Below are 18,844 nucleotides of genomic sequence, written 5' to 3' on the forward strand. Positions count from 1 at the left end.
TGAAAGCAATTCCCCACAGATACTGAGGGGCAACTGTAAAACTGGAATTCAAGAATCTTTCTGGGGCAAGCCCCCATCATCACTCACCTATTTTTTTTTTTTTGAGATGGAGTCTCGCTCTGTTGCCCAGGCTGGAGCGCAGTGGCACGATCTCAGCCCACTGTAACCTCTGCCTCCCAGGTTCAAGTGATTCTTCTGCCTCAGCCTCCTGAGTAACTGGGATTACAGGTGCCTGCCACCATGCCTGGCTCATTTTTGTATTTTTTAGTAGAGACAGGGTTTCGCCATGTTGGCCAGGCTGGTCTCAAACTCCTGACCTCAAGTGATCTGCCTGCCTCGGCCTCCCAAAGTGCTGGGATTACAGGCATGAGCCACTGCACCTGGTGTATTTGCAATAATAGACTCTTAACCAGAGCCCTGACTTCCAGTCTTGCTATCCAACAGTCAGAATGGTTTGTGGACAACCCAAGTCAAATCATGTCACTCCTCTGAATTCCAGGACTTTACCTGGTCCTTCAAGACCCTGAAGCATCTGCTGTGTCTACCCTCCTCCCAAAGGGAAAACAAACCCAACTTCAAATACCCCCACTCCCATCCCAAGGCTGCAGCCATCCACCCCTGGTGGGCCCCCAGCAGGCTAGGCCCATTTCCACCTCAGGACATTTGCACTTAGCTGTCCCCTCTGCTGAGGCTATCCTTTTCCCAGCTGTACCTCCAGCTGGTCCCCTCCCCTAACCAGTGGGGACTCCTCTAACCACCAACCACCCATATTAAATAGCACCTCTTCTAGGTCAAGGATCTGTGGGCATCCTTTGTTCCTTTCTTTTCTTTCTTTCAAATTTTCTGTAAAGTAGAAAGTTTTCATGAAAAAAAAAAAACTCATATGAAAAGACATAATTCAACCCTTGTGGTTCCCAAATAAATAGAAAATTTGCTCTTGAAAGAAAGGATGAAAGAATGAATGAATGTTAGACCATTGCCCAAGCTGTACTCCCCAGCCTTCACACAGGGCAAACACAGATGGCCTGAGGACAGTGTTCCTACCCAATCCTTGGAAACTGATAGCCTCAGTCTGAATTTTCATTTGGTCATCGCCCACCCAGCCAAGAACAAGGAATTTTAAAGCTGACCTAATGGACTTCACAATCTGTATACCAGCCTTAAGATGGGTCTTTAACTTTACTGGATAGTTCTACCAAGTCATGGGGACCAGGTTTCCGGAGGTTCTACTGTGTAGAAACACACTGTGAAATCAGTATCTCTTCCATTTACAACATGTTTGTGGCGGATTCTGTGCTTATTTTATTTTAAAAAATAGAGTTCAAACATTTAATATTTAATAAGGTGCCAACATTTACACAGAGTGTTACAATAAAAAAAACCCAACACGTTGCTATGTGGTCGTTCCAATACCAAATGTGAATATATCTCATCAAAGTCACCCGGAGGCTCATTCCCAGCACCTCTAGGATAGCAAATAAATAGTTATTACCGCGACGGTGAAAATAGGGTCTGCTTAATGTTTCTCAAGTCAGATATATAGGCTCTCTCCTCATGTAAATCATTTCAAAGGCTAGAAGCTTAGTCTGATAGAACACTGCCCATACAAAATTAAAATGAAAGCATAATATTACAATTATGTGGTAATTCAATAGTTCTCCTTGGGTTTCTCATCTTTTCCAGCTCAGCATCTAATAATGAATACTAAGTAGAATTCGCACATGTTGGTAATTTAAAGTAATCAGTTCTCACCTAAGTGACACAAACTGCTCTAAAATTTTCCATTTCTGTGACTTATTAGTCTCAAAATCTATCTATTTACACATCTCCTTTGTAAGGTCTTTGGGAAAGACTGAACAAAGAACTGAGATTATCCGGTTCCAAGTAACAGTAAGCACTGAATATTGAATGACTTTGACTTCTAGCACATTCTGCCTTTCCCTAAAAGCCACATGAGCATCTGCAATCCCAGGGGATGCACTAAAAACCACTTAGAAGAAACACACATGTCACTTCCAAGGTGCCCTTATTTGGTGCTTTTGTACAACACATTTCCTCAGTGAGAGCAAGAAACACATGATGTGTGTCATGAAACAGCTCCTTTCCCAAGATGTGTTGATGGTTTTTTATGTAAACCTGATTCGGAAGGAATCCAGAAATTTCCACAAATATCTAAAGCCTTTGGTTCTGGAAGAGGAAAAAAAACATTATTCTGAAAGATGCTTATTTCACCTCCACGTCCCCGTGCTGTTCATCAGATCACCAGATAAAGTGGATAGAAGTTCTGCATTTGGAAAGAGCAAATACCCTCGGGATCCCTACCCAACTACATTTACAAGAGACAGTGCATGGCAGCATGTTCCCCATGGGGTTTGTCTGAGCCCCCAGGCCCCTGGGCAAGTGGACCACATGACTGAGTTAGGACTCCACAGAAGGAAGACAGTTTGCTGTGGTAGTCCCCACCAGACTCCTCATCCTTGACCTCAGTCCACCTGTCCAACTTTGACCTTCTATTGAGGAGAGCCTGAACCCCACAATAAATCAGAGGCTCAACTTACAAAAGAAAGTAAGACTGGGTTGTTTCAGTTAAGTAACTCTTCCAACTGTTTGCCATGAATTTGCAGATATCTCTACTCTAAGCACTGGGGAGGACACAAATCCTAAGGTCCCCCTCAGTGACCTTGGCCCGGAAGCATATTTTCCCTTCATTCCCCTCCATGGCCTCAGCCAGATTAGAAAGAAATGCTGTGGTTTCACTGACCTTTGGCTGTCTTTTCACTGTTTCATGTTCCCTTTTGAAGCTGCTCGTTTCAGCTCAAAGGACCTCCTGGATTCTATAAAGCCAGGCTATAACTAATACTCTTTCCCAGCACACGCTGGCTCTGAGGAGACCACAGGGGAATAAGAGGGGAACTACATGAAGTGGTCATTAAGACTTTTTAGGATTTAAAGCCCAGGAGAATCCAACTTCACTTGTAAATGTTCCATAGAAACCACAACACCAACACTAACATTAAGACCTGTTACTTGAGGCTTACGTACTATAAATATGACAATGAATTTTATTCTTTTATAGGACCAAGGATTAAATTCTCTACTATTGACTGCATATTGTCACACTGAGGTGGCTACTTGTTATTTTGGAAGGAAGGGGTCAATGAATTACACAAATTTTCTTAGTGTGTCAGCATGATCTGACTTAAAAATGCCTTAACCCAGAGAAAATATATATTTTGCACATTAATCAGAAGTTTCATAGAAACCCATTTGTAGCTAGGTTTTTGTCCAACATGAAAATTCTTATTAGACCTAAGAAATTATGGATTTGGGCTGGGAATTCTAGGTCAAATCTGAGAGAAGGGGTGGGGAACAGGAAGGTTAGAAGAGCATTCACAGGGGTTTGGCAAGAATGAAAACAGGAAGGGCAATGACAAGGACACGATGATGGCATCCAATACAGCAAACTTCCCCTCCTGAAGACCAACACTCTTCCTTAATAAAATAATATGAATTTCATTCAGAGAGTAATGTGACTAGCTCAATATTTTCCTTCCCACACTAGTGTGTGGCTAGGGGGAGCCACGTGACAAACTTCCAGTCAATGCATACAAGCTAAGCATCTCTGGGGAAGCTTTGCTTTCCTGATAGACATTGTACCTAGTTGCTTGCCTCTCCCTTCCTTCCTCTTCCCACTTAGAAAGCAGGCATGATACCTGACAGTGCAGGAACCATCTTGCAACTCTGAGGCAATAAGCCAGAGGACAAAAGGTGAAAATGGTGAAAAAGAAATAGCAACTGGATGGGGATCCCAATGATATTATGGGGACAGTCCTGGAGGACCCCCTCTCAGGGTTCTTATTCAGCCCTTCAGCGTTTGCTGGGTTTTCTGTTATTTGCAGCCAAATACACACCTAAGTGATGCAGCACTATCCAGTGACAATGAGACTGCAAAGGATGAGGGGCACTTAGTGAAAAGGAAGGGACAAAGACTAAAGAGAAAGGGCAAGTGGGATAATCTTACTTACACAGATCATATGGTGGACCTAATACATAGCTTAATTCCTTCCCGCAGAAAAGACCAAAATCCTGACTAAAAGAGTAAATGTGTTGTTAAGTTCAAATACAAAGATGCCCAGTGCTCAAATTGGCTGTATAAAATTTAATGCTGTCCTCCTGCGTTGTGATTGCTAGTATGAAGTGCATGCTTATACATTAAAACTGGACATTTTGTATCCTACAGAGAAGATAATGGAACAGATTTAGAATCAATTTAGTATTTCTCTTGCAATCCATTTGGAGGGATTCCAACTGAGCACTTGTATGCCTCATCCTCTCCACAGCCGCATCTGATAAGACCTGAGAGGAAAAATAAGTAGTAACATTGGGTAGCCTGTTTGGACTCTTGCATATGCTACTTGGAAATGAAACCACGCTTATGGCAGGCTGGGGGCATACCGGCTATGGCCCATGGAAGTGCTGAGCTGATCAATATTGAATGCATGGGCAAAAGCAATAAATAAATGAAGCAAATGCAATGCGGATGCAAATCAATGATCGGGTGAGTATATCCTCAAAATAAGGATGTGTCCCTTTGTATGGGAGGAGACACAGCACAGTACCATATGCTCCAATAGTTCATCATGCAGTCCCAGGATGCCAGTCTTGCATAGAGAAATGATTTCTTCACACTCATCATGGCAGGCGCCCCTGATGTTGGTTCAGAAACTGATGGATAAGCCAGATAACAGGCTGAGAACAGGAGCAAGAAACGGGATGGTCGTGAGTGGACCCACTGGCATACTTGCAGCTTTCACTGTGTTCAAATTTAATTTCTTTCTTTTTCAACAAAGTAAGTGTAAATGTCTTTAGTATGATTCAGTAACATAGCAGCAAAACTTCAAGAACCAATAAATAACGACACTGACATGCCGATACCCCTTTGTCTTTTGGACTCAACACTTCACGTGTGTTCATAAGTTACAAACATCAGCCTTGAGCAAAAGGGGTAAAAGTTTCTTGAGTCAGCATTCATGCTCCACAGACTTGTACAGATCACATCATTTACATCATTTACCCACCCACATGCCCCCACAGCAGTAGCAAACTCATTAGGAAACACAGCTTGAAACTCGTACGGGGTTAAAGCTATAAAATGCCTACTCATTGATGTTTTCGTTTTTGTTTTTAAAGGTTTCATCCTTCTTCCCCGCCTTTCAAATAAAGCTTTTGTTTCCGCTATCCCCAATGCATGATCTTTCATTGGGATAATAACATATCATTTATTTCTTTTTAAATGACACAGTCAGTGTTTTTCTGAAAATAATTGCCACCTTGTTGCTAATTAAACATGATGGATTCGGGGTCCTGGTTTGCCATCTGGGCCATATGTCTCAGAACATCCTTTTTTGTGATGATGCCAAGAAGTCTCCTGGAGAAGAAACAAATAGAGAAAAGAGGTCAGCCTTGCAACAATGACTCATCCCTCTCCCTAAACCCCAGTGCCTTTTCCATGTGGACACAGAGACAGACAACATTTCCCAGCCTCCCTTGTGGTTAGGCAAAGCCAATGGAGGGAGCACTGGCCAATGCCTATGGGTGGAGGTGACAGATGCCACTCCCAGGTCTCCTGTGCATTTCTCCCCACTCTCTCTTCTCATCTGGCAGCCAGAGGCACAGGAGCCAGTGAAGGGCTCTGAGGATTGACTTAGGAGCCACCAGATTCAAAGACCTAGGTCCAGAGCCTACCTGCAATCCACACTGGATGTAACATGTGAGAAAAATAAACCTTTATTGCATTAGGTCACAGAGATTGCAAGCTTGTTTATTAAGGCAGTAAACCTATGATGACTACTATATCCTCTTAAATTTCAAGACTATAATCAATTTTAAAAGGGTTTATGAATGGCATTGTCAAAACTTGACCACACCACAGGAATTCCAAGTATAAGGTATTTTAAGTAAAATAAATTTTAAGTACAAGATAAAAAGTGATTCTATTTGTAATTCTATCTTACTGGGAGGATAAAGTTTGACATTTATCTCTGACTACATATGTAAATTGCCTCCTCTTCCAAAATTCCATTGCTTTCAACTTATAAAAAGAATGCCACTTCCCAGAGTCCATTGTATGGGACCACCAAGACTGTATATCACACAATGCCAAGGAGCACTGCTCACAAACACTGCAGTGGAAATTGTGCCCTCTGGAGTATACAGTGCACATTTGCACAACCATTCATAGCAAGCCTTGCTTCATTATTTTACTAAATGATGACCTGCAGGAACACATCATGCCCCTTGGGTAAAATGAAAAGTCTGAGAGAAGGAGAAGTGAACAACTTCTTTGGAAAAAAAGAAGTTCCATTGCCACATAAGTCTGCAAAATAGTACTCACTGTATCTCCACTGTATCCCCCAAAAAAAGGGTATGGGGAAGCAAACTCTGGTAGTCTCACACTAAAATACTGTATAGTATTAAACCCATTAAAATAATGGGTTTCTACTCTGTGTAGTATGATAATATAAAAAAAACCAGAAAACATAATTGTAATATACTGTCATTTATTTAATTAAGGCAAAATTAGTCAAATTTATCTCTTAGTGAATATGAAAAGGGGATGTAAGTATTCTAAGCAGTATTCAGATCAGTTACACCTGGTGAAATAGACACTGATTAGTGAAACTGTCAGGTCAGAATTCTGACTTTTTTGACTCTGACTACACTGGACCTTAAACAGTCTTGGAAAAGGTATCCGTTTCTTGTGTTGGTTTCCCCATCTATCACACTGAGGGAGACAGCAGATAAGGCCCCTTCCCCTCCAACTCATAGCAACATCTTTAGGAAAGAGTAAAATAGTGAGAGAGCATGCTAAGCAAACAGAATAATGACAATATAAATTACAAAAACGTTAAAAGAATATGTCATGACCCTACAGTGATTGTTTTTCTTAAATGGGGAGGAGTACTTGATAAACGCAGGAAGCAGGACAGAATTTGACAATTAATACTTTGCAACCCCCAATGTAATAATTAGCTTAACCAATAATTATTAATGGATACCAAAATCACTGGGTGAATGGTTGCTGGAAAACAGAAAATTCACATGGTCTCAAAGTACTTTTCTACAGATTATGAACAAAGAGAAAAATGTCACTTTACAATGGAGGGTTCTGGTCATCACCACCTCATCCAAGCAATGGAGCTTATCATCAACAAAGTCAGAAAAGCAGACTCTATAACATTACCTATGTTGGAATGCTGCCAAAAACGACTTAAGCCAAATTGAATCATGAGGAAATAATCAGACCCAGAATGTGAGACTACTGGTCTGGACTCTTCAAAGGAAATCTTTGCATGTAACAAACCTGCACATGTACCTCCTGTATCTAAAATAAAAGTTGGAATTATTTTTAAAAATCTCTGTCATTAAAAAAAAACAAATAAAACAAGGCAGGGAACTGTTCTAGACAAGAGACTAAAAAGGCAAAACAATGCAATGCACAAACTTTGATGGAATTCTGAGTTGACATTTGAATGAATATCAACTGGATATTGGATGATATATTGAGTTACTGTTAATTTTACACCATTATGATTTGGTAGTTATGTAAAGAAAATGTCTTAGAAGATGTCTGCTTCATTCATAATTGCCAAAACCTGGAAGCAACCAACATGTTATTTAGTAGGTGACTGGATAAACTGAACTGTAGCATATCCAGACAATGGATATTCTTCAGCAATAAAAACAAAAGTGCTATCAAGTCATCAAAAGACCTGGAGGAAAATCAAAACGTGTATTGCTGAGTGAAAGAAGCCAGTCTGAAAAGGTTACATACTGAATGATTCCAACTACATAATACACAACATTCTGGAAAAGGATGGAGACTATGGAGACAGTAAAAAGATCAGTGGTTGTCAGGGTTTGGGGGTGGAAGAGAGGGATAAATAGGCAGAGCACAGGGGATTTTTAGGGCAGTGAAACTACTCTGTATCATCCTGTAATGGTGGATACATGATATTATATATTTGTCAAAATCCACAGAAATATATGACACAGAGTACACTCTAAAGTAAATTATGGATGTTAGTTAATAATAATGTATTGATATTGGTTCATCAATTACAACAAATACAATAGTAATGCAAGATATTGACAATAGTGGAAACTGAGGGGGGAGAAGGGGATATATGGGAACTCTGCACTTTTTGCTCAATTGTTCTGTAAACCTAAATGTTGTTATAATCCTGAAACAAGACCTACCTAAAGGAAACAAATGTTAGTACTCTTCTTTGCAGTGAGATGCTGAGTTCTCCTGGGAAAACCCATCTGTGAACATGAACACAGTTGACAGATTCAAGGTCCAACAAGGGCTCTGGTCTCCTCACACAGGAAGGTTGCTGGGTCCAGCTGGCAGAGCATGAAAACATTTCTTTCCATTCTGATTTGTCTTAGTTGCTTCGGGCTCAACTGTCATAACGAGGGCCCATTGCAATCAATCAACCAGAGATACACATTTTCTCAAGGGCACTGTTACTCAATACTTTGCCAAATCACCCTGCTCCTACGGTTGCAAAAGTTTTAGTGGGCCCCGGTCTCATCAGAGTTGCCCTTTTGCTTTGGCAGCCGTGTATTGCTGCTGAGAAGAGCAGTCCAGGCCTCCAGACCTGAGGCATGTCAGAGCCTTAGAGGCCCACATAAGAAATAAAGGTTTCCCAATCAACAAAGTGAAGAGACAACCCACAGAATGGGAGAAAACACTAGCAAACTACCCATCTGACAAGGGATTAATAACCAGAATGTATAAGGAGCTCAAATAACTCTATAGGTAAAAATCTAATAATCTGATCAAAAAAACGGGCAAAATATTTGGATAGACATTTCTCAAAAGAAGACATACAAATAGCAAACAGGCGTATGAAAAGAGTACAGTTGGATAGTTTGTAACACAAAGGGCAAATGCTTGAGGGGATGGATGCCCCATTCTCTATGATGTGATTATTATACATTGCATGCCTGTAACAAAACATCTCATGTATTCCATAAATATACACATCTACTATGTACCCACAAAAATTTAAATAAATGTTTTTAAACAAGGTTTCCTCCCAGGGTCAGGTAAATTTTGTTCTAGCTCTGATGATTCTAATTAATTTCAAGAAAGCCATGATAGTTAGGAAAGGTGGCTTTGTTACTGGGAAGGGCCTCTATTTATAGGCAGATAAGAGTCCCCAGTGAGGCCCCTTCCCATGCAGTAGCAGTGAAATGAGTCCCAAGCTGGGCCCATAGGACTCCTTCCACCCATCCAGCCCTCCACCTGGGAAGGCTTTACGCAGGGTTTCTCCACCTTGGCACTAGTGACATTTAGGCTGGCTAATTATTTGTTGCAGAGAGGCCATTCTATGCACTGTATAACATATAGCAGCATCCTGGGCCTCTACCCACTAGATGCAGCAGCATCCCCATCCCGCATCATGACAACCAAAATGTCTCCAGACAATGCCAAATGTCTCCTGTGGAGGGGGGACAGGATTGCCCCTGGTTGAGAACCACCATCCAGATTAAAAAGTACTAAAATAGTTCCACACCAGTTGGTTTATAGCCACTGAGCTAGACACCCTGGGATGTCCCCTGCCAACCTCATACCTTATAGAACTACAGCGAACTCCCCACAATTTATAACAAATGAGTTCATCATCTGGCACCAGCTCTTAAATACTTTCACTGTTACTCCCAGCCAGGAGCTTTCAGACACAAATAGACCTCTGTGGGTGAATCTATAATATACCATAAACATAGGACACAGGAATCCCGTTACCTGGCCCCATATCCTCAGTATTTTACTGAACAGGTATCCCAAAATGCAGCCATTCCAGGAATCTGGATACTTAAGGATGCTGCCACATATATTCCCATCATGCCCAGGTCTACTCCCCACTGTTGTTGGTCCCAGAGGGTGCTGTATGGAGGGAATTGATGTCCTCAAGGGTTAGGGTCAGTTGGCAGGGTTCTCCATCAAAGGTCCTCCCAGCACCTGGCAGCTGATTGTGCCTCAGGAGATAGGAGACCTGTAAGAACCCAGATGAGACTGGCTCTGCAACCAATTCCCTTTAACCTTGAGCAGTGTTTTGCTTCTTAGAGTCTCACCTCCTCATCTGAAAACTAAAGGGAATGGGGGAGGGGGGAGGAGGGGATGGAGGATGGTTAATGGGTACAAAAAATAGTTTAAAAGAATGAATACAATCTAGTATTTGACAGTGCAACAGGGTGACTACAATCAATAATTTAACTGTCCATTTAAAAACAACTAAAAGAATTGGAATGTTTGTAACCCAAAGGATAAATGCTTGAGGTGATGGAGACTCCATTTACCCTGATATGATTATTATGCATTACATGCCTGTATCAAAATATACCATATACCCATAAATATATACACCTATGTACCCACAAAAATTAAAAATAATTTTTAAAAAAGAAAAAAAGGGAAACCAAATGTCCATCAACTAATGAATTGATCAGCAAAATGTGGTCTATCCACACAATGCAAGATGATTCAGCCCTAACAAGGAAAGAAGTACAGAAACATCTTCAGTGTGGATGAACCTTGAAAACATGATGCTCTTTGGGAGGCCGAGATGGGTGGATCACGAGGTCAGGAGATCAAGATCATCCTGGCTAACACAGTGAAACCCCGCCTCTAGTAAAAATACAAAAAAAATTAGCCGGGCATAGTGGTGGGCACCTGTAGTCCCAGCTACTTGGGAGGCTGAGGCAGGAGAATGGCGTGAACCCGGGAGGTGGAGCTTGCAGTGAGCCGAGATCACACCACTACACTCCAGCCTGGGCAACAGAGCGAGACTCCATCTCAAAAAAAAAAAAAAAGAAAGAAAGCATGATGCTCAGTGAAAGAAGCCAAACACAAAAGGCCACATAGTACATGACTGTATTGACATGAAATGTCCAGAATAGGCAAGTCCACAGAGACAGAAAGAAGTAGAGTAGTGGTTGCCAAGGGCTGTGGTATAGGAGGTAACAGCTAAGGGGTGTGGGGGTTCTTTCTGGGGTGATGAAAATGATCTAAAATTGTGGTGATGAATGCATAACCCATTTTCTACTAAAAACCACTGAATCATGCATTTTAAATGGGTGAATTGTACAATATGTTAAATAGGAGTGGTGAGAGAGGGCATCCTTGTTTTGTGCTGGTTTTCAACGGGAATGCTTCCAGGTTTTGCCCACTCAGTATGATATTGGATGTGGGTTTGTCATAAATGACTCTTATTATTTTGAGGTATGTTCCATCAATACCTACTTGAGAGTTTTTAACATGAAGGGATGTTATTTTTATCTAAGGCCTTTTCTTCATCTATTGAGATAATCATGTGGTTTTTGTCTTTCATTCTGTTTACGTGATGAATTACATTTATTGATTTGTGTATGTTGAACCAGCCTTGCATCCCAGGGATGAAGCTGACTAGATTGTGGTGAATAAGCCTTTTGATATGCCGCCAGGTTCAGTTTGCCAGTATTTTTTTTTAATTGAGGATTTTTGCATCAATGTTCATTAGGGATATTGGCCCGAAGTTTTCTTTTTTTGTTGTATCTCTGCCAGGTTTTGGTATCAGGATGATGCTGGCCTCATAAAATGAGTTGGGGAGGAGTACCTCCTTTTCAATTGTTTGGAATACTTTCTGAAGAAATGGTACCAGTTCCTCTTTGTACCTCTGGTACGAAGAATTCAGCTGTAAATCTGTCTGGTCCTGGGATTTTTTTGGTTGGTAGGCTATTTATCACTTCCTCAATTTCAGAATTTGGTCTATTCAGGGGTTCAACTTCTTCCTGGTTCAGTCTTGGGAGGGTGTATGCATCCAGTAATTTATCTATTTCTTCTAGATTTTCTAGTTTATTTACATAGAGGTGATATAGTATTCTCTGATGGCTGTTTGTATTTCTGTGGGGTCAGTGGTGATATCCCCTGTATCATTTTTTGTTGTGTCTATTCGATTCCTCTCTCTTTTCTTCTTTATTACTCTAGCTAGCAGCCTATTTTATTAATATTTTCAAAACAACAACTCCTGGATTTGTTGGGTTTGACTTTTTGAAGGGTTTTTTGTGTCTCTGTCTCCTTCAGTTCTGCTCTGATCTTGCCTATTTCTTGTCTTCTGCTAGCTTTGGGGTTTGTCTGCTCTTGGTTCTCTAGTTGTTTTAGCTGTGATGTTAGGGTGTCGATTTGAGATCTTTCTAGCTTTTTGATGTGGGCAGTTAGTGCTATAAATTTCCCTCTTAACACTGCTATAGCTGTGTCCAAGGGATTCTGGTATGTTGTCTCTTTGTTCTCATTGGTTTCAAAGAATTTCTTGATTCCTGCTTTAATTTTATTATTTACCCAGGAGTCATTCAGGAGCAGGTTGTCAATTTCCATGTAGTTGTGTGGTTTTGAGTGAGTTTCTTAATCTTGAGTTCTAATTTGATTGCACTGTGGTCTGAGAGACCGCTTGTTATGATTTCAGTTGTTTTGCATTTGCTGAGAAGTGTTTTACTTCCAGTTATGTGATTGATTTAGAGTAAGTGTCATGTGGCACCAAGAAGAATGTATATTCTGTTGTTTTTGGGTGGAGAGTCCATATAGCCTAGAAAATCCTAAGCAAAAAGAACAAAGCTGGAGGCATCATGCTACCCAGCTTCAAACTATACTACATGGCCACAGTATCCAAAACACTACAGTACTGGTACATAGACCAATGGAACAGAATGGAGATCTCAAAAATAAGACCACGTATCTACAACCATCTGATCTTTGACAAAGCTAACAAAACAATCAATGGGGAAAGGACTCCCTATTTAATAAATGGTGCTGGGAGAACTGGTTAGCTATATGCAGAAAATTGAAACTGAACCCCTTCCTTATACCTTATATAAAAATTAACTCAAGATAGATTAAAGACTTAAATGTAAAACCCAAAACGATAAAAAGCCTAGAAAAAAATCTAGGCAATACCGTTCAGGACATAGTCACAGGCAAAGATTTCATGATGAAAACCTCAAAAGCAATTGCAACAAAAGCAAAAGTTGACAAATGGGTCCTAATTAAACTAAAGAGCTTCTGCACAGCAAAAGAAACTGTCGTCAGAATGAACGGACAACCTACAGAATGGGAGAAAATTTTTGCAATCTATCCATCTGACAGAGGTCTAACATGCAGAATCTACAAGGAACAAATTTACAAGAAAAAAACAACCCCATCAAAAAGTGGGCAAAGGACATGAACAGACACTTCTCAAAAGAAGACATTTATATAGCCAACAAACATATCAGAAAAAGCTCCACATCACTGATCATTAGAGAAATGCAAATCAAAACCACAATGAGATACCATCTCACATCAATCCGAATGGCAATTATTAAAGTCAAGAAAAAACAGATGCTCGTGGGAGTGTGGAGAAACAGGAATGCTTTTACACTGTTGGTGGGAATGTAAATTAGTTCAACCATTATGGAAGACAGTGTGGTGATTCCTCAAAGACCTAGAACCAGAAATACCATTTGACCTAGTAATCCCATTACTGAGCATATACCCAAAAGAATATAAAGCATTCTGTTATAAAGATACATGCACACGTACGTTCACTGCAGCACCATTCACAATAGCAAAGACATGGAACCAACCCAAATGCTCACCAGTGATAGACTGGCTAAAGAAAACGTGGCACATATATACCATGGAATACTATGCAGCCATAAAAAGGAATGAGATCATGTCCTTTGCAGGGACATGGATGGAGCTGGAAGCCATTATCCTCAACAAACTAACACAGGAACAGAAAACCAAACACTGTATGTTCTCACTTATAAGTGGGAGCCGAACAATGAGAACACATGGACACAGGGAGGGGAACAACACACACTGGGGCCTGTCGTGGGTTGGGGAGGGAGAGCATCAGGATAAATAGCTAATGCATGTGGGGCTACCTACCTAGGTGATGGGTTGGTAGGTGCAGGAAACCACCATGGCACACGTTTACCTATGTAGCAAGACTCCGCTTCCTGCACATGTATCCCAGAACTTTAAATTAAATTAAAAAAAAAAAAAAACAGAACAGTCCCCACTGGAGAGCCTGCCTTGGGTAGCACCACTTAAACTGGATTATGTCCATGTTCCTTAGTAGATAACAAGCTCCTTGGCTTTTTAAAAAACAACAACAACAAAAAAAACACTTTTTGTGCCCCCTACAGTTCCCAGCTAAAATAGATGCTCAATATAATGTTGAATAAACCAATGTTGCTTTGAAAAAAATAAGACTTGTTAGTGTTTGCAAAGTGATAACTATAACACACACATACGTACATACACACACACACACACACACACACACACACATACACGGAACCCTCCCATATCTACAAAACCTGGTTTTTGTTTCCCTATCTTCACCCTGGAGACAGTATCAAAAGATCAAGTATTTGCGTTCTGAAAACCTCCTTTTAAAGCTCTGTGACTGTAATGTCTAAAAGTTCAGTTAATTATAACAGCGCTAGGGAAATATGAATTCAGGAGCTGCCTTGGGTTCGTGCATAAATTGTGCCCTGGCCTGTGATGATAATTATCACAAAAGAAGAAAGCCGAACATCAACCCAGAAGGAGGTAACATCAAATCCAGCAGGCTTCGTTAGTGGCACGAAATGTCCTATTTGATTTAAATCAAGTGTTTGAACTTCCAGCCCCTTTGGGTAGTAGTTCAAGCAAATTCAGTGAATTATAAACGACCAGATCTATGACCAAGGACATAATTCAGATTCGAGCAGCTGGGCTCTTCTGTGAAAGCTACCCTGTCCAAGCCCCTGTGGACCACCTAGCAGGGCTTGGGGAAAATCTGACACCGCCTCCCTTACTCACTTTTCCTTTCTAGAACTTTCATAGGGAAAATCTCACCCAAATTCACTCTTAGCAACTGGAGGCTTCCTAGATTGTCGCATTCTGATTCCTGGTCCAGTTTTATGATGCCCCTTGAACCCCAGACCTGAGAAATGCTGCAGGTGATCCAGGCCAGTGGTGGAGCTCAGGCTCGTGGCCATCCCAAGCAGGGAAGGCACAGGGTGGCCGAGCACATCAAACATGAGAGCTGGCCAGAGATGTGCCTGACCTGGCAAGAAGCCCAAGGAGATGAAAGGCCCCGCAGACAAGGATCCCTTGCCAGCACTAACGCAGCAGCATCTGTGTTTGTTTAAAAGACGTAGAGTGAGAGAGAGTGCAATTTTGCTTTCTTGAAGCACATTCGGGGCCAATTTCGGCACCCAGATCTTCACGGGAAGACCTCATGGGGCTCTGTGAGGCGTGAGTGGGCATTAAGGGCAGAGTTTCCTGACTGAACTGAAATTCCAATGATAACTGACATTGGATTATTGTTTTAAAGGAAAGGAGAAACTGCTACACACTTGAGACAGCATGGCCAATCACAGTGGTATTTATACCAAGTATAATACTGGAAACTCAAGTGCATCAATTGACTTCAGTGGTTCTCAAGATGGGGTCCCCAGACTGGCAGAAGCAGCATCACCTGGGAGCTTGTCAGGAGTGCACATTCTTGGTCCTCACCCTAGACCTCCAGGGATCAGTACTTCTGTGGCAGGGCCCAGAAATCTGGATTTAACCTGGAGGTTTAATCCTCCAAGGCATTTTGATCCATACTCAAGTTTGAAAAACCACTTAAGCTCCTTTAAAATTCATCAGTAGAAATGATCCCTAGCCTTGTCAAACACAAGGACTCATTTTTTTTTCCCTATTGATTGTACCTCCCACATGCAAGACACTGCTCTCTCTGTAGTCAGAGCTAAGGAGGACGCTCACTCTGCTGGCCAGGAGTTCTCTGGGTAAATTTGCAAATTGCAGAGCCTGTCCCCCCGTGTGCTTGCTACCAGGACAGCAAGAAGAAAGCAGAATGATCACTCTGCTGGCCAGGAGTTCTCTGGGTAAATTTGCAAATTGCAGAGCCTGTCCCCCCGTGTGCTTGCTACCAGGACAGCAGGAAGAAAGCAGAATGAATAGGATTGCTCATTTAGCTATACAGGGACATCCAGTCCAAGGTGACTCAACTGCACAACTAGTGACATTTTGGGCCAGATGTTTTATTGTGGAGCTGTCCCGTTCACTGTAGGATGTTTAGCAGCATCCCTGACCTCTACTCACTAGATGCCAAATAGCATCCCTCCCTCCAGTCATGACACCCCAAATTGTCTGCAGACATTGCCCAATGTCCCTGAGAGGTAAAATCATTCCAGTTGCGAACTGCTGTGTTACAGTGTGCCGGCTCTGGAAATATAAGCTATATTAGATAGTTGGGCCTCTGGAGTCTATAAAGGCCTAAACTTTATTAGGTACCAATGTCTCCAGAACCCATTCCCTGCCTCCTACTCCCAGCCCATAAAGGAATAAAATGGGCAGATATAACCCTAGGTTCCAGGCTACCCTGACCAAGCCAACCCCTTCCCTTATACAAGCTTCTGATACCATGGAACTTGAAACACTCAGAGGCCAAGGAATGGCCTTTAAGGAAGTGCACCTCTGGTGCTACTACAGTGGACCCTCGATCGTTGCATTGTTGGTTTCCTGATTTGTGACAACACAAAACAAAAGAGGCAGCAGGGACAATGCCATGGGGTCATGAAATCTCTCCATTCTCCAATCATGTTTATTTCAAAAACAAAGTTGTTTCAAACAAATTGATATATTAGGAACAATCTGAGCATAATATGAATTTTACCTTTGCTTATGTGTGATTTCATCCATGAGAAACTCTAGGCAAATGCAGAGAACTGTACCCAGCTGAACCCAGTGAGATCAGCATACACAAAACGCACGTGCCCAGCCCCCAAACATCCACAAGCAACCTCAGTTCACGCATGTGTGAGGAGCCATGCCCATCCACACCTGCTGTGACCACTTCCCCTTGAGTTCAGGTTCCCCTTCTTCCACCCCTTCCCAGTAATTCATAAGTGGCAGAGCTTGTGAAACCCACCCCGCAGCCAACTTCAGGCCTTTTTAAGATGAAGTGACATATTTCTGTTGTATCCCTGTATTTCTTTATTTTTTTTTTTTTGAGACGGAGTCTTGCTCTGTCACCCAGGCTGGAGTGCAGTGGTGCAATCTCGGCTCACTGCAAGCTCCACGTCCTGGGTTCATGCCATTCTTCTGCCTCAACCTCCCGAGTAGCTGGGACTACAGGTGCCTGCCACCATGCCCGGCTATTTTTTTGTACTTTTAGTAGAGACGGGGTTTCACTGTGTTAGCCAGGATGGTCTCAATCTCCTGACCTCGTGATCCACCTGCCCCGGCCTCCCAAAGTGCTGGGATTACAGGCGTGAGCCACCGCGCCCGGCAATATCCCTGTATTTCTTAACCATTTAACTAATGTGTAACATGGTACTACCACTCTTCTTTTTATAAGACAGGGTCTCGCTCTGTTGCTGAGGCTGGAGTGCAGTGGTGCAATCCTAGGACACTGCAGCCTTGGATGTCTGGGCTCAAGTGATCCTCCTGCCTCAGCCTCCCGAGTTACTGGGACTATGAGCACACCTGGCTGATCTTATAAAAATGTATTTGTAGATATAGGGTCTTGCCACTCAGGCTGGTCTCAAACTCCTGGGCTCAAGTGATCCTCTGCCTCAGACTCCCGAAGTGCTGAGATTACAGGCACGAGCCATTCATGGCACCTGGCTTGGTACTACCATTCTTATTACATTCTCACTTCTTTTATGTCATGTATCACTGATGAAGTTTTTGACTCTTGTGTACCTAACCCCATTTTTCCCAGAAGTCCTGTGGTTTGCATGGATCACTTTTTGCATAGTGCTGTGATTTTGAGGACCGCATATATCATGTTATAGCAGAACCTCCTCCCTAAGCCAAGTGTCACATGTGGCGGGGGGGTAGAAAAGCAACGCCAACCCCTTCTCCTGTGGCTCCGCCCCTTTTTACTCAACCTCCCTCAGCCCAGGCAGCAGTCCAAACTGGACCGCCCCCTTTCCTGGCTACACAGCTGCCCAGCCCTAAGTCCCAAGCCCCTGTACATTTCCTTCTCAGCACATTCACCACAGCTTACTGCCATTCTCTTTGAAGGACTGTTCCACCCTGTGGCCCTCCACATCCTTCAGGGCTGAGACCATGTCTCACTCATCTTTTTCTCCCTAGGTCATTCTGGCCACATGTCCGGCTACTCACCCACTCCGCGTCACCAGGCACTGCCGGAGCCCCAGTTTCCGGAAGATATCCACCACTGTTTCCATTGGGGTATGGTCTGTGACTGTAAATGGGCTGAGGTTCAGGATGCGCCTCAGCTTCAGGGGATGTGGGCTGTTGGCTGGCAGCTCGGGGGGTTCCTCCGTGAAGTACATGATGGAATTGCTCACAATGCCCTCCTGCCTCTGTCTGGCGTTCTCTAGAATGGGGTGAGCAGGAACAATAAGCCACACAAAAATCCCTTGCTGAGCAACTCCCCATCCCACACTCACACACAGCATCTAGAATCCCACAGAAAAGAGGTTCAGAGGATGAACCACACATTCTTAATAAGGGGCTTTAGCCAAACATCTGTGGAATTGGCATCTCTCTGCAGCTAATGCTGTGTGAGGGTTCCCTGCTGTGACCGGATCATTTGTTGCCAAAGTCTGGCAATATGGGCCTGACCCAGATGGCCCCTTTGGGGACATTCACTGCTTCCCCCCAGACTCCAGGCACCCCAAACAGCCCAGGGCCCTCCATTCTGGCTTTCCTTATGCTCCTTCACCTCATCATGGGCTGGAGTTTGACGTGACAAGAAACTTACTTAGCTGCCCGATGACCTTAATACAT

The 18,844-nt window shown here is 42.6% G+C and overlaps 1 protein-coding gene across 1 annotated transcript in view; it reads right to left on the reverse strand.

The window, feature by feature from the left end:
- Positions 1-1,280: 1,280 nt before the first annotated feature.
- The window catches only part of CLCN4 (chloride voltage-gated channel 4), an 81,081-nt gene continuing 63,517 nt past the window's right edge, over positions 1,281-18,844 (reverse strand). Inside the window, exons 12-13 of the mRNA XM_007991001.3 lie at positions 18,215-18,431; positions 1,281-5,428 (exon numbers count right to left, since the gene is read on the reverse strand). Coding sequence (XP_007989192.1) covers positions 5,338-5,428; positions 18,215-18,431 — 308 coding nt within the window. The 3' untranslated portion in view covers positions 1,281-5,337. The remainder of the gene's footprint in view (positions 5,429-18,214; positions 18,432-18,844) is intronic.

Source organism: Chlorocebus sabaeus, chromosome X (assembly GCF_047675955.1).
Source record: "Chlorocebus sabaeus isolate Y175 chromosome X, mChlSab1.0.hap1, whole genome shotgun sequence".
Classification (NCBI taxonomy): Eukaryota; Metazoa; Chordata; class Mammalia; order Primates; family Cercopithecidae; genus Chlorocebus; species Chlorocebus sabaeus.